General features: G+C 53.6%; 2 protein-coding genes across 2 annotated transcripts in view; one reads left to right on the plus strand and one right to left on the minus strand.

The window, feature by feature from the left end:
• Nucleotides 1–8,372, plus strand: part of LOC105525638 (chromosome unknown open reading frame, human C16orf71) — a 16,160-nt gene extending 7,788 nt beyond the window's left edge. The window contains exons 5-10 of the mRNA XM_011961340.1: nucleotides 1,609–1,726; nucleotides 3,570–3,711; nucleotides 5,372–5,482; nucleotides 5,899–6,009; nucleotides 6,316–6,607; nucleotides 7,715–8,372. Coding sequence (XP_011816730.1) covers nucleotides 1,609–1,726; nucleotides 3,570–3,711; nucleotides 5,372–5,482; nucleotides 5,899–6,009; nucleotides 6,316–6,598 — 765 coding nt within the window. The 3' untranslated portion in view covers nucleotides 6,599–6,607; nucleotides 7,715–8,372. The remainder of the gene's footprint in view (nucleotides 1–1,608; nucleotides 1,727–3,569; nucleotides 3,712–5,371; nucleotides 5,483–5,898; nucleotides 6,010–6,315; nucleotides 6,608–7,714) is intronic.
• A 1,387-nt stretch (nucleotides 8,373–9,759) lies between these two features.
• The window catches only part of ZNF500 (zinc finger protein 500), a 31,056-nt gene continuing 26,104 nt past the window's right edge, over nucleotides 9,760–14,711 (minus strand). Inside the window, exon 5 of the mRNA XM_011961423.1 lies at nucleotides 9,760–12,000. Within this exon, the coding sequence (XP_011816813.1) occupies nucleotides 11,318–12,000 (683 nt within the window). The 3' untranslated portion in view covers nucleotides 9,760–11,317. The remainder of the gene's footprint in view (nucleotides 12,001–14,711) is intronic.

The raw sequence follows: 14,711 nt of genomic DNA on the forward strand, positions 1-14,711 counted from the left end.
ATGGAGATCACGCCCCTGCACTCCAGTTTGGGGGACAGAGCAAGACTCCATCTCAAAAAAAAAGAAATTGGGATTTTGTAAAACACTGGGGAAAGAGAGAGGAATGCAGAGATACGCTTGCTACATTCATGTCCTAGAGGAGTTGTCTACTGGACAGAAAAGTAACCATTCACACCTTCTCAGTTTTACAAATTTTGGATAATTTTTCTTAACAGCTTAGAGAAAACTGGCATCAGGTATACACAGAAGTCATCTTTACTACTGTTTAAATCAACAGTTCTTTCTGTTCACCTAAAAACTTATTTTTCTCCACTTAGAGGGCTGCAAAGAGTTGAAAAGTCATATGATAAACATGAATTCTTGATTAATTTCCTCACACTCACTCTGCCCCTAAGCACTCACTGCCAAGCCTTTCAGTTTTAGCTCCTGCCTGGAATAGCTTGATTCTTGAAAGAACAAAACTTTTTAACCTCCAAACATTCTGAACCTGTATGAACCTAAATAGTGTTTCTTAAAACAACACAGGGTTTGGCTGGGCTCGGTGGCTCACGCCTGTAATCCCAGCACTTTGGGAAGCTGAGGCGGGAGGATCATCTGAGGTCAGGAGTTTGAGACCAGCCTGGCCAACATGGTGAAACCCTGTCTCTACTAAAAATACAAAAATTAGCCAAGTGTAGTGGTGCACGCCTATAACCCAATACTTGGGAGGCTGAGGCAGGAGAATGGCGTAAACCCGGGAGGCGGAGCTTGCAGTGAGCTGAGATCCGGCCACTGCACTCCAGTCCGGGCGACAGAGCGAGACTCCGCCTCAAAAAAAAAAAAAAAAAGAAAAAAAAAGAAATTGGGATTTTAGCCGGTGTGGTGGCTCACGCCTGTAATCCCTGCACTTTGGGAAGCTGAGGCAGGAGGATCATCTGAGGTCAGGAGTTTGAGACCAGCCTGGCCAACATGGTGAAACCCCGTCTCTACTAAAAATACAAAAATTAGGCTGGGTGTGGTGGCTCATGCCTGTAATCTCAGCACTTTGGGAGGCGGAGGTGGAGGCAGGTGGATCACCTGAGGTCAGGAGTTTGTTCGAGACCAGCCTGGCCAACATGGTGAAACCCCGTCTTTACTAAAAATACAAAAAAAAAAAAAAATCAACCAGGTGTGGTGGCACATGCCTGTAATTCCAGCCACTTGGGAGGCTGAGGCAGGAGAATCGCTTGAACCTGGGAGGCGGAGGTTGCAGTGAGCTGAGCTGGCAGCACTACACTCCAGCCTGGGCGACAGAGTGAGACTTAGTCTCAAAAACAAAACAAAATGAAACAACACAGGGTTTCCTTAAGGTCAAACAACGTCTTTGTGCCAAAAACAAAAGTAAAGTACTGATCTCCAAGAAATCATAGGAAGGAGGTGGCCAAAGTGCAGGCCCACCTTAACAGAGGCGTTCAGTCTATAATGGAAAGGTGGGGTCAGCCCATTTGCAAACTCTGTCATGCATTTAATTCCTGATTTCTACACCCCAGCGTCCTATGGCCATCTCCGTGGGTCACAGCAGTTGTGAAGCAGGTACCGTGCCTCTGGGGCCCTCAGCATCCTCATAATCACTGGTTTTAATGATTTCAGCAACTTGAAGCATGGGATTTGGATTACATCCTTCAGAGTCTGGCGGGGCAAGAAGACAACCAGGGAAATCGTGCACCTGGAACTGTGTGGTGGGCAGCCGACCGCCGCCAAGTTCAAGGTCTGACCTTGAACACTGGAGCTCACGTGAATCCCCATAAGCAGCACCTTCCTGGGCCCCTCAGGCTGGTCGCAGACCATCCTGCAGCCCACACGTGTCTTCCCTGCTGGCCCCGCCCTGAACAGTCATGCTGCCAGTCCCTGAAAGACTTCATTCCTTCAACATATATGTGTCTACCTGCTACGTGCCAGGTGTGGGCCAGGTCCTAGGGACAAAGGAGAGGCCTCCAGACACCACCCCATGAGCCATACCTCTTCCTCCCCACCTCCCTGGGCCGGCCAGCCTTCCTTTCCTTTCCTTTCCCTTTCCCTTTCCCTTTCCCCTTCCCCTTCCCCTTCCCTTCCTTCCCTTTCCTTTCCTTCCCTTCCCTTCCCTTTCCCTTTCCCTTTCCTTTCCCTTTCCCTTTCCTTTCCTTCCCTCCCTCCCTCCCTTCCTTTCCTTCCTTCTTTCCTTCCTTCCTTCCTTTCCTTCCTCCCTCCCTCCCTCCCTCCCTCCTTCTTCCTAGGAGGAGGAAGCCCCACCTTCTGTGCACAGTCAGCTCCTAAGCACATTCCTGCTTCCCCTGGCCTCCCCATTTTAAAAGGCAGGCAAAGGATGTCACCGCTGTCACCACACTCGTAGCTTTGCTCTGGGAAGTCCTGCAAATAAAATGAAAGCTCTCCAACCCCTCCCTACCCACTCGGTCTGCAAAGGCGAGGAGAGGCAGGTGCGGGGCTTCTGCCTCTGGTCCCAAAGCAAAGACTCCCCTGTGACTGACAGCCCGTGCTATGTTAAATATGGTTTTGTTCATTTGTAATTCACACCCCATAAGGCAGGAGGTGGAGAGCCAACCATTCTGGAGGGCGCGTGTGTATGTGCGCGTAACTGGTACTCCCTCTGTGGAGGGGAGTGCGGCAGAATGTATTCTTTCTTTTTTTGAGACGGAGTTTTGCTCTTGTTGCCCAAGCTGGAGTGCAATGGTGTGATCTCAGCTCACTGCAGCCTCCACCTCTCGGGTTCAAGCTATTCTCCTGCCTCAGCCTCCTGAGTAGCTGGGATTACAGGCACACACCACCAGGCCTGGCTAATTTTTTTGTGTTTTTAGTAGAAACAGGATTTCACCGTGTTAGCCAGGCTGGTCTCAAACTCCTGACCTCAGGTGATCTGCCTGCCTCGGCCTTCCAAAGTTATGGGATTACAGGTGTGAGCGACTGCGCCCGGCTGAACATATTCTCTATTTTAAAGGCACATAACCCTTTGATCAAGCTATTTCACTTAGAAAATCTGTCTTACATTGTTACTCTAGTATACGTAGTGTGTGTTCAAATATGTTTGCTGCAGTGTTGTTTAAAAATCTGAAAAGCTGGAAATAGTCCCTATTCAGTAGGAGTCCAGCTAGATGGTTTTAGCACAGAATACTGCGGCTAGTGAGGGGATCTCTGTAGGTTACCGTGGAAGCATATAATATACAAAGTGAAAAAAGTGAAGTTGAAAAAAAACCTATAGAGGATGATCCTATTGTTATTTTTTTAAAAGTCAGCACACAAAACTGTTCATGATGATCATCTGTGACAAGCGGGACCGGGGTGTGAGGAAGTGGGATAAACTTAAAACTACGTCACTCCTACTTCACAGAGCCCTTGTGCTACAGGCCCTGCTCATAAAGATTCTGCCCCGCTCAGCCCTGCTGAGCTGGAGGTGGAGTCCTCAGAGGGCTGAGTAGGGAGAGGGCTGGGTGGGGGCAGTGGAGGAACCTGAGGTCCGTTCACATGCAGAGACTCCAGGGGTCCTGAGGCTCAAGCTGCTGTAAGTTACAAGTGGGGCCAAGTCCCTACTAATCAGCCTCTCCTTTGACCATCCTCAGACCGCACGGTGCCGAGCGCCGACGACAGGCTCATGGAACAGCTGGCCCTCCTGTGCACCATGCAGTCCCGGGCCTCTGCTTGTGCCTGGAACGTGCCTGCCGACACCCCCCAGGACACCGAGGAGGCAGGGGCAAGAAGCAGGTGGGACTTGTAGCCAGGCATGGCTCCTATGGTCCTTTACAATGGCCCCATGGTTTTGTAGCACTGACTGGGCCTACTAAGGGCGGGGCACTCCATGTGCATTTTCTTTTTTCTTTTTTCTTTTTTTTTTTTTGAGACGGAGTCTCGCTCTGCCGCCCAGGCTGGAGTGCAGTGGCCGGATGTCCGCTCACTGCAAGCTCCGCCTCCCGGGTTCCCGCCATTCTCCTGCCTCAGCCTCCCGAGTAGCTGGGACTACAGGCGCCCGCCACCTCGCCCGGCTAGTTTTTTGTATTTTTTAGTAGAGACGGGGTTTCACCGTATTAGCCAGGATGGTCTCGATCTCCTGACCTCGTGATCCGCCCGTCTCGGCCTCCCAAAGTGCTGGGATTACAGGCTTGAGCCACCACGCCCGGCCTCCACGTGCATTTTCTCAGTCACTCTCAAGCATCTGATCAGGCAGTCACTCTTATCCCCATTTTAGAGACGGGGAAACCAAGGCTCACAGAGGTTGACTTCCTGGCCACAAATGGCAGGGCTGGGACTCAAGCCCTAAAGTACCTACTCTTTCCCCAAACCCAATGGGAACCCTCCCTTCAGTGGGAGGCCATGAGGCCTCCCTGGAAGTAGGAAGGTTATCACATGACGCTGCCCCTCTGGCCACAGCTGATTGGTCCAGCCTGGTGCATGTGACCCCGGCCATGGGATTTTTCCATCTCTGTGTCTGTGTAGGGGTGGAAGGGCAACAGCCACCTGTCCCGCCACAGGGAGAAAGGCAAGCTGCAGTGAAGCTGGGAGAGGCAGAGGTGGAGGCAGGGCCTCAGGGTCCCTTAAGGCCCCACTAGATGCCTGCCCTCCCAACACTTGGGTTGTTCCAAACTTGAGGACTCTGAGAACCAGTGAATCCCTTTTCACCTGAGCAGCAGTAGGTTTCTGTGCCTAGGAACCAAAGTACCAAACAGAAATGGCTAGACCTGGCCAGGCGCAGTGGCTCATGCCTGTAATCCCAGCACTTTGGGAGGCCGAGGCGGGCGGATCACCTGAGGTCAGGAGTTCGAGACAAGCCTGGCCAACATGGTGAAACCCCATCTGTACTAAAAATACAAAAAAATTATCCAGGCATGCTGGTGCATGCCCATGCCTATAATCCCAGCTCCTTGGGAGGCTGACATCTCTTGAACACAGGAGGCGGAGGTTGCAGTGACCAAGATCACGCCACTGGCCACTGCAGTCCAGCCTGGGTGACAGAGCGAGACTCTGTCTCAAAAAAAAATAGAGACACCTGCACTGTTCACCATGGCAGCCATTAGCCGTGTGTGGCTCTTAAACACCTAACGTGATGAATGTGACTGAGGAACTGAAGTTTTTATTCATTTGATTTTAAATGGCTTAAATGTAAACTTAGTCACTTGTGGCAAGTGGCTATACTTACCACAGATAGAGAGCATGTCCATCATGAGGGAAGTTCTGTTGGCCAGCCATGGCCTGAATCTCGCAGGCTGTTCTGAAGAGTAAAAGAGCAAATGTGTTTAATGTGCCTTTTGGTAGAGAGTGGTACACTCACTGGGTAGCAGCCACGAGCCCTGTGACTGGACAAACCTAGCGCAGGTCACAGAGTTATCACAGACAGGTGACTCCACAACATCTGCTTTTCTCATCTCAGATGTTCCTCGAGGAAGCCGGGCTCCCAGGGCATGAGGCTTAACGCAGAGCCCCCCACCATCTTCATTGACCTGCGGCAGACGGTGCCACCAGACCACCTGTCCCCAGAAAGGTCCAGAGGGCAGTGACTACCCCATACCAGCCTCTACTTTGCAGAGTTGCCTGTTGACCTCACAAAGCCTCTGGTGGATCCCAGTGGGGAGGAACAAGAACTTCAAAAGGCTTGGATCAATTCTCAATTGAAAAGTGCTTTTAGCCTGGAACAGAGTCTGGCCTACAGTCCCCCTGGGTCCCTGCAGGGAGGGAAGAAGAGGGGCACAGGGCACACCTCCTCGGGCTGGGCTCTATACAATAGAGGGCATCACCCACACCTGCCCTCACCTCCTGGCAGGGCGTCCACCGGCCTCCAGTGTGGCTGCAGCCCTCTTGCATTGGGTCACCAGCAAAGCCCAAGTGCTTCAAGCCCCAACAGGAGTTGGAACACCAGGTGGAGTGGGCACATCCAGAAACCCGTTTCTCTCCCCGCAGCTCCAGCCACAGCTCCTCTGACAGCGAGGAGGAGGAGGAGGAGGAGGAGGAAGTAAAGATGGCAGCTCTCGGAGAGGCAGAGGGGGCATGTCCTTCCTCCCTGGGGCTACGGTAACCACCAAGGGGCCTCCGGCCACCTGCAGATGTCCCACCTCTGCTTTCTGCAGCCCTCCACCTGGCACGTTTACCGCCTGTGGTGAGGTCTTGCTGCACCCACTGCACAGGGTGGGGGCGGCACAGCTTCCATCATCCGGCCCGTGTCCCCTGGGTCCCAGCAGTGGCAGCGGCGATGGGCCGCCCGCATCGCATTCTTACTCCGAAATGGGGGCTGGGCTCACCTGCTCTTCTCCCGTTTCAGTAAGGAGTGCTGGGAGGTGGGGCCCCCACGGGGTTGAGTTTGGTCTCATTGTGTCACAGGAGCTGTACCGGGAAGAGCCAGCTTCTCCAGCAGCTCAGGGCCTTTCGGAAGGGGATAGCCCAGCCCAAGCTGCCCGCCAACAAGGGGCCTGGTGGCGGGAGGGCTCAGGCCCCTGAAGACACGGCTGGATCAGGAACTGTGAGGAAGCAACACATGAAGCTCTGCGCCAAGGGGCAGAGCGCCCAGGCCCGACTCCCAAGAGGCAGGCCCAGGGCCCTGGGGGATGCTCCTGAGCCAGGGGCAGCCAGGGAGGCCCTGATGCCTCCCTTGGACCAACTGTAGCTGCCTCAGGTAGTGGGATCCCAGGAGTGGGCAGGGGCGGGCTGACTTGCCATGGACCATGGGTGCCGGCGTCCCCTTGTTGTCCCTGCATTTCCACTAGCAGGGGCATTCCAGAGGCAGGGACCTTCAGGCTGTGGACTGTTGGCCACCCTGTTAGAGCTCGGTCACAGATACATGAACTTAAGAGCAAGGATGCAGATATAAATCTGTATGTAACGTGTGACAACGGCTTTGGGAGAAAGGGGCCAGGTCCTCTGAGGGAGATGGGCAGGGACAGCAGGGGGACAGGGTGCTGCTCTCTGCGGGACTCTTGAGACTTCGTCTGTCTCCAGTTCTGCATTTTTTTAAGCAGGCATCTAGTATTTCCATCAATAAGGTCTTTTTAAAAACCAAGCAAAACATAGAGGATTTCAGGGTTGAAAAAGACCTAAGCCTTATTTTCTGGCTTCCTGCATACTTGCTATTTTGGGCACCTAAATTAACACACAACACACTCGCATGCCTACCCACACAGACCTAATACACGTGTTTTTTTTTTTTTTTTTTTTTTTTTTTTTTTTTTTTTTCGAGACACAGTAGCTGGGACTACAGGTGCATGCCACCACGCCTGGCTAATTTTTTTTTTTTTTTGTAGAGATGGGGTCTCACGATGTTGCCCAGGTTGGTCTCAAACTCCTGGGTTCAACCCTCTGCCTAGGCCTCCCACAGTGCTAGGATTACAGGTATGAGCTGCTAGCCTGGCTCTTAATGAACTTTTTGAAAAAGGAGTAATGAGAATTTGCTTTCTCTTTCTCTTCTTTACCTAAGATATAAAGGCATACATAGATTCTCAAGGCCTTTGACCTTTATGAATCTAGACAGAATACTGGAAACCCCTGGAAATGCTGTCCCGTGGAGAATGGAGCAGCAGCCTCACTTGTTGATCACCAGCAAGAGCTGGGGACAGCTGCTTGCCCCTTGCCAAGACCTGGTCCCTCCACAGGACATGCCTGGTCTTCCTGGGTCCTGTTCCTTTGTCAGCACTGTCCTGCAGCCCCGTCTTCACAGAATGCTTTTGTAACTGCTAGGATCAGTCCTGACCTGGCCACCTGTGTGTCTCCCCAACCTTGTCTCCAGGCTGTGTCCTGCTGCCTGCCCCATGGGAAGAAGAGAGAAATCCTCATCACTTTAGGCCCCACAGCGCCATGGGCTCAGGCAGCACAGCAGGGTGCCAGGCCTTTGGGCCAGTGTCCCAGCTTCTCCTGGGATTCACCCCTGGCTGCCATGTCGCCAAGGATGGGCAGGGGTCTCTTTGCATCAAGCCTTGTGCCAGGCAAAAGATAGGCCCTGCCTGGCTCTGGTCACTGGCCACCAAGATCAGGGCCACAGACGTCTACTCTCCAGACCCCATGTGATCTGGCACTGGGGATCCCCACCCAACCCCACTCCCAATGATGAGGGGTGTTTTCGTTACAAGTCAAAGGCAAGACAGGCTTCCATAAAGTTCCAGGAGGTTCCTCCTGCAGGGCACAAGGCCAGGCTGCCTCCCAGCCCCCAGGCCCTCTCCCACCTATAGAGACCCTCCTCTGCCCCTCCACTCCAGGACATGTGCACCCAGAACAGGCCTCCGCCCCATACTCTGCCCTCGCCTCTGCTGTGGTTGCCTAGCTGTCAAGAGCAAAGGCTTTTTTTTCCTTCAACCCCATTTTCTTCCATTTCCCCCACCTTTTTAATGCCAGTAACCTCACTGAGAATGTTTTACAGTGAAGGAAAATAAACTCTGTTCCAAGTTCAACTCTGTGAATTACTATGTCTGTCAAGGCAAGGGGAGTGAGGCAGGAAGTCAGACTTGGGTCCAAAGCTGGCTCTGCCACCTGGGCAAGGTTTTCATGCTCCCAGTGACCCGGTTCCTCCACCCACAGAAGGAGAATCATGGCCGTGCGCAGTGGCTCACGCCTGTAATCCCAGCACTTTGGGAGGCCGAGGTGGGTGGATCATGAGGTCAGGAGTTCAAGGCCAGCCTGACCAACAAGGAGGAACCCCCGTCTCTACTAAAATACAAAAATTAGCAGGGCGTAGTGGTGCATGCCTGTAATCCCAGCTACTCAGGAGGCTGAGGCAGGAGAATCACTTGAACCTGGGAGGCGGAGGTTGTGGTGAGCCGAGTGTGTGGAGTGCCATTGCACTCCAGCCTGGGTAATGAAGCTAGACTCTGTCTCAAAACAAAACAAAAGGGAGAATCATGGGAGTGCCCCCACTGGACTGCATAACAGCACAGCACACACAGGCACCTGGGACTCACAGCTCCTGCAAAACTCCCCCATAACGTGAGTGCTGAGGATGACGCCCATGAGATGGGGGCAAGCAGCAGGCAGGAACCCACTGAGCCAGCGGGAGGCTACAGCCTCGGCATGGGGAGGGAAGTGGGCAGACACCAACCACACTTCCCCCCAGGCCGCCACCTCCAGCACAGGCCTGGATATGAGAGACAGGGGCCTGGGTGCTCAGGCTGTGATGGGGAGAAGGGTATCAGCAACGCTGGGTGCTTTGCTAGCTCCTGGAGGGTGGCCTGGCCATATGTGGCTGGGTACCTTATGCCCCATGAGAGATCCCAGAGCTGGTCTATAAGGTAAAAGCCATCCCTCAACCAGGCAGCCCCATTCTGCAGACACAGGACAGAGCACAGAGAGGCCAGAAACACTGACTTAAAAATATATATACATTTTATCTGAGACAGGGTCTCTGTCGTCCAGGGTGAGTGCAGTGGTGCAATCACAGCTCACTGCAGCCTCGACTTCCTGGGCTCAAGTGATTCTCCAGCCTCAGCCTCCCAAGTAGCTGGGACTACAGGCACACCCCATCATGCCTGGTTAATTTTTTTGTGTGTGGAGTCTCATTCTGTCATCAGGCTGGAGTGCAGTGGTGCAATCTTGGCTCACTGTAACCTCTGCCTCCCTGGTTCAAGTGATTCTCTTGCCTCAGCCTCCCGAGTAGCTGGGACTATAGGCACGCACTACCATGCCCAGAAAATTTTCCTATTTTTAGTAGAGATGGGGTTTCACCATGTTAGCCAGGATGGTCTCAATCTCCTGACCTCATGATCCACCTGCCTCGGCCTCCCAAAGTGCTGGGATTACAGGCGACAGCTACTGAGCCAGGCATTTTTTTTTCTTTTTTTTTTCTTTGGTAGAGACAAGGTCTTTCTATGTTGCCCAGGCTGCTCTCGAACTCCTGGGCTCAAGCAATCCACCCATCTTGGCCTCCCAAAGTGCTGGGATTATAGGCGGGAGCCACTGTGCCCAGCCCCTTACACTAAATAATGTCAGTTAAGGGAATGAGGAAAGGGCAGGTCACACACCTAGAACCTGGGCTGTGCCAAAAGGTCAAATGTGCATGTATACACAGTGACTAGGTGACCAATGGAACGGAGCATCCCGGGCTGGGATGAGGGCCAAGGCGACTTACCCATGAGGAACAACCACTGCCTAGCTAGAACGTTCCAGAACCCAGTGGTTTCCACAGCTGCCTTATGACTTCCGAGATGACTAAACCCACCAAGGACTCTATCACACTGCTCGTCTCGGCCACTCACCCACCGTGGATGTGTACAGACCAGCAGTTCCCACACAGCACAGGCCAGACAAAAGCTGGAAGGTGAAGGCTTCTTACCTTAGAAAGACAAAGTGGGGCAACCACGGAAGGCCAAATCCCAGACACTAAGGGGCGAGCAGCAAAGGCAGCCCTGGGTCCCCGCCCTGGGGAGGTGTCAGGCCCGTCACATCCCTGGCGACAGGTCAGGAAGATGGAACTCAGGGGTGCTTTCCCACGCCAGGTGCCTTCCACCCTGCAGAGCAGCCATGGATCTGCAAAGGGGACAGGAATGCTGGAAAGCCCCAGGCTCCATCTGGAAACTCTGGCAGGATGAAGAAGCTGGAGACCATGTCCTGGGAAGGGTGGGGTGCAGCAGGGCTCCCTGCAGCAGACTAGAGAGGGACCCCTCAAATTCATGTCCACCCAGACATGTGACCTTGTTTGGAAACACGGGTTTTGATGATTTAGTTAAGATGAGGTCACAGTGGATCGGGGGACCCTAAACCCAGTGAGTGGTGGCCCTACCAAAAAGAGATTGGGCATGGCGGCACACACCTGCAACCCCAGCTACTCAGGAGGCTGAGGCAGGAAGATCGCTTGAGACCAGGGGTTCGAGGCTACAGTGAGCTATGATTATGGCACTGTACTCCTGCCTGGGGGACAGAGCAAGGCCCTGTCCCAAAAAAAGAAAAAAAGGGGGGGTGGCAGCGGGTGGGTGGGGAGGGACACAGAGAGATGGCGCACAGGGTCACAGACACACAGGGGAGGGGTAGGGATGCGGTGATGAGGCTGTACGCCAGCAGCCACTGGCTGCTGGAGGCAGCTGATGGACCCTCCCGGGCCCTTCGGGAACACTTTGGGTGTGGGCTTCTGGCCTCCTGAGCGCGTCTCTGGGGCTGAAGCCCCTGCTCTGTGTCGCCTGTTCTGGCTGCCACTGGACACTCACAGAATCTGTCCTTGCCCTTGCTCTGCACCCAGTGCCCAGCTTCCTCTGCGGCCCGGGCATCCCAAATGTCTCCTGCTGGCCTCATACTGGGCCATGGGAGGAAACAGGCAGCTGGCAATGCTTTTGGACCAGGCTCTCTGGCAGCTTCCTGAATTCTGTGCCCAGGGACGAGAGTCTGGCAAAGGGAGTTTCAGGCATGGTGATCAGGCCTTGGCCCCGGGGCCTCCAGGAGCCACCGGCTGGAGCGTCAGCAAAGAGCCTGCCCCCGTGTGGGTCCGCTGGTGCTTGTGCAGGTCGGTGCCCCGGCGGAAGCCCCTGCCACAGGTCGGGCAGGTGTAGGGCTTCTCACCTGTGTGCGTCCGGCGGTGTGCGCTGAAGTGGGAGCTGTTGTTGAAGCGCTTCCCGCACTGGGTGCAGGCATAGGGCCGCTCCCCACTGTGCGTCCTGCGGTGGATGACCAGGCTGGAGCTCTGGCTGAAGCGCTTCCCGCACTCGGGGCATGGGTAGGGCTTCTCGCCCGTGTGCACCCTCTGGTGCGTGCTGAAGTTGGAGCGGTCACTAAAGCCCTTCCCACAGACCAGGCACTTGTAAGGCCGCTCGCCCGTGTGTGTGCGCTGGTGCTTGGTCAAGTGAGACGTCTTGCTGAAGCCTTTGCCACATTCGGGGCAGGTGTACGGCTTGTCAGTCCCATGGGAAGCCCCTCTTCCTGGCGGGGGGCCGCCTCTTGGTAGCTCAGGCCTGACCAAGGCCCTGACTGGGGCTGGTCTCTGACCTGGGAGCGGGTGGCCAGGCCCCTGGCATCGCGCTGACAGCACTCGGTACCACTCCATTCTCACTGGGGCATCCTCCCTGCCATCACCGCCGTCCTCTAACTGGATCCCAAGTCCTGAGACAGAGAAAACACGATCTCTAAGAATTAATTGCAAGAGGGCAAGGGAAATGCTTCTAATAGGAAGATGAAGGCCTCACAGGGCTCCTAAAGTTCCCCTACAAAACATTTAGCAGGGGCTGGGCACCATGGCTCACGCCTGTAATCCCAGCACTTTGGGAGGCTGAGGCGGCAGGATTGCTTGAGCCCAGGAGTTCAAGACCAGCTTGGGAAACACAGTGAGATCTCGTCTTTACAGAAAATAAACAAAACTAGCTGGGCATGGTGGTGTGTGCCTGTAGTCCTAGCTACTCAGCAGGCTGAGGTCGGAGGACCACCTGAGTCCAGGAGGTCGAGGCTGCAGTGAGCCGTGATCGTGCCACTGCATTCCAGCCCAAGTGACAGAGTGAGACCCTGTTTCAAAAACTAAACCATCAATAAAACAAACAAACAGGAACTCATTTGACCATCATAATAACCCAGTGGGTCAATGCTGTTACCACCTGCATCTTGCAGATGGGGAAACCGGGGCACAAAAGTGTTAAGGAACTTACCCAAAATCACCGGGCTGGTAAGTTACAGAGCAAGGGCCATCAAACTCTGGACTCTGCTGTACCGTCTAAGCCAGGGGTTCCCACCCGATGGCAAGGTCTGGAGACATTTTTGTTGTGTCTGGGGAGGGGGTTGTAAATGGCCTCTAGTGGGCAGGGGCCAGGGCTGCTGGAAAACCTCCTGCCCAGCACAGGCAGCTCCACATGGAGAGCCATCTGGCCCGAACGCCAGCAGCAGTGAGAAGCCTGCTCTGGGCTGTTCTGGCTGAGCAGAGCAGTCATGGGTCCCACCCACTGGACCTCCCTTGTACTTGGTGCAGCCCCTGAGGCCCCTCTGCACATCCAGGTTCTAGAGCCACCACCATCAGGACAGGAGAACAGGGGGAGGGGCCTGGAATGATCCAGGCTTTGCCCCTTCCAGGAAAAAGCCCTTGACTTCTCTGCTTCTCCTCTGCAGCATGAGGGTGACTGCAGCTGGGGACCTGGTAGTGCAAAGTGCACCATGGTGTCGGGGGTGCTGGGGGAGCAGCCGTCTTCATAGCAGTCCCAAAGGGCTCTGCGCATGTTAAGCACATGCTGACCTCACAGGGGAGGGACAAAACCACCCACTGCCCTGGGAAACATCCACTTTAAGAAGCTTCCAGCCCCAGACCTCCTGGGCGAACCCTTCTTGCCCTCCCCTCCCATCTCCAGCCCCAACTTCCAGACAGCCAGATGGGTTTGGCACTTACTGAGCCTCAAATTCCACATCTATAAAACTGAGAGGAGGCCAGGCATGGTGGCTCATGCCTGTAATCCTAGCACTTTGGGAGGCCGAGGCAGGCGGATCAGTGGATCACTTGAGGTCAGGAGTTCGAGACCAGCCTGGCCAACATGGTAAAACCCCATCTCTACTAAAAATACGAAAATTAGCTGGGCGTGGTGGTGGATGCCTGTGCCTGTAATCCCAGCTACTTGGGAGGCTGAGGCAGGAGAATCGCTTGAACTCAGGAGGCAGAAGTTGCAATGAGCCAAGATCATGCCACTGCACTCCAGCCTGGGTGACAGAGCAAGACTCTGTCTCAAAAAAAAGAAAAAAAAAGAAAAAAAGAAAATAAATAAAACTGAGAGGAGGATTGGAATCACCTCATTGGCCTGTTATAATAATATTTTATTTATTTATTTTAGAGATAGGATGATATGGTTTCAATCTATGTCCTCACCCAAATCTCATGTCAGACTGTAATCCCCAGTGTGGAGGTGGGGCCTGGTGGGAGGTGAGTGGATCATGGAGGCAGATGTCTCATGAATGGTTTGGCACCATCCTCTTAGTCCTGTCCTGGCAATACTGAGTGAGTTCTCATGAGATCTGGCACCTCCCCTCCCTCCCTTGCTCCTGCTCCAGCCATGTGAGACATGCCTGCTCCCCCTCTGCCTTCCACCATGACTGGAAGCTTCCTGAGGCCTCCCCAAAAGCTGAGCAGCCACCATCATGTTTCCTGTACAGCCAATTAAACCTTTTTTCTTTATAAATTACCAGGTCTCTGGTATTTCTTTACAGCAATGCGAGAATGACCTAATACACAGGGCCTCACTATATAGCCCAGGTTGGTCTCTAACTCCTGACCTCAAGGGATCCTCCCACCTCAGCCTCCCAAAGTGCTGAGATTATACGTGGGAGCCAGTGCCCGGCCTTGTTGTAAAAATATTTTTGTTTATTTATTTTTGGTTTCTTTTTTTGAGATGGAGTCTCGCTCTGTCTTCCAGGCTGGAGTGCAGTGGTGCGATCTCAGCTCACTGTAACCTCTGGGACAGCTCACTGTAACCTCACTGTAACCTCCCAGGTTCAAGCGATTCTCCCACCTCAGGCTCCCAAGTAGCTGGGATTACAGGCGTGAGCCACCACACCCAGCTAATTTTTATATTTTTAGTAGAGACGGGGTTTCACCATGTTGGCCAGGCTGGTCTCGAACTCCTGACCTCAGGTGATCCACCCACCTTGGCCTCTCAAAGTGCTGAGATTACAGGCGTAAGCCACAGCGCCTGGCCTAGGAGCACATTCTTATTAATTATTCTAAACACTTTTAGACAAATAATCCCAATAAATGGATCTTCTTAACTTTACATATCAATATGTATGCAAAATACATTTTAAAAGAAATTGAGATTTAGACATGACACACTTCTTGGTCAAGGTCT

This window comes from Colobus angolensis, unplaced genomic scaffold, assembly GCF_000951035.1.
Source record: "Colobus angolensis palliatus isolate OR3802 unplaced genomic scaffold, Cang.pa_1.0 Scaffold55, whole genome shotgun sequence".
Lineage (NCBI taxonomy): Eukaryota > Metazoa > Chordata > Mammalia > Primates > Cercopithecidae > Colobus > Colobus angolensis.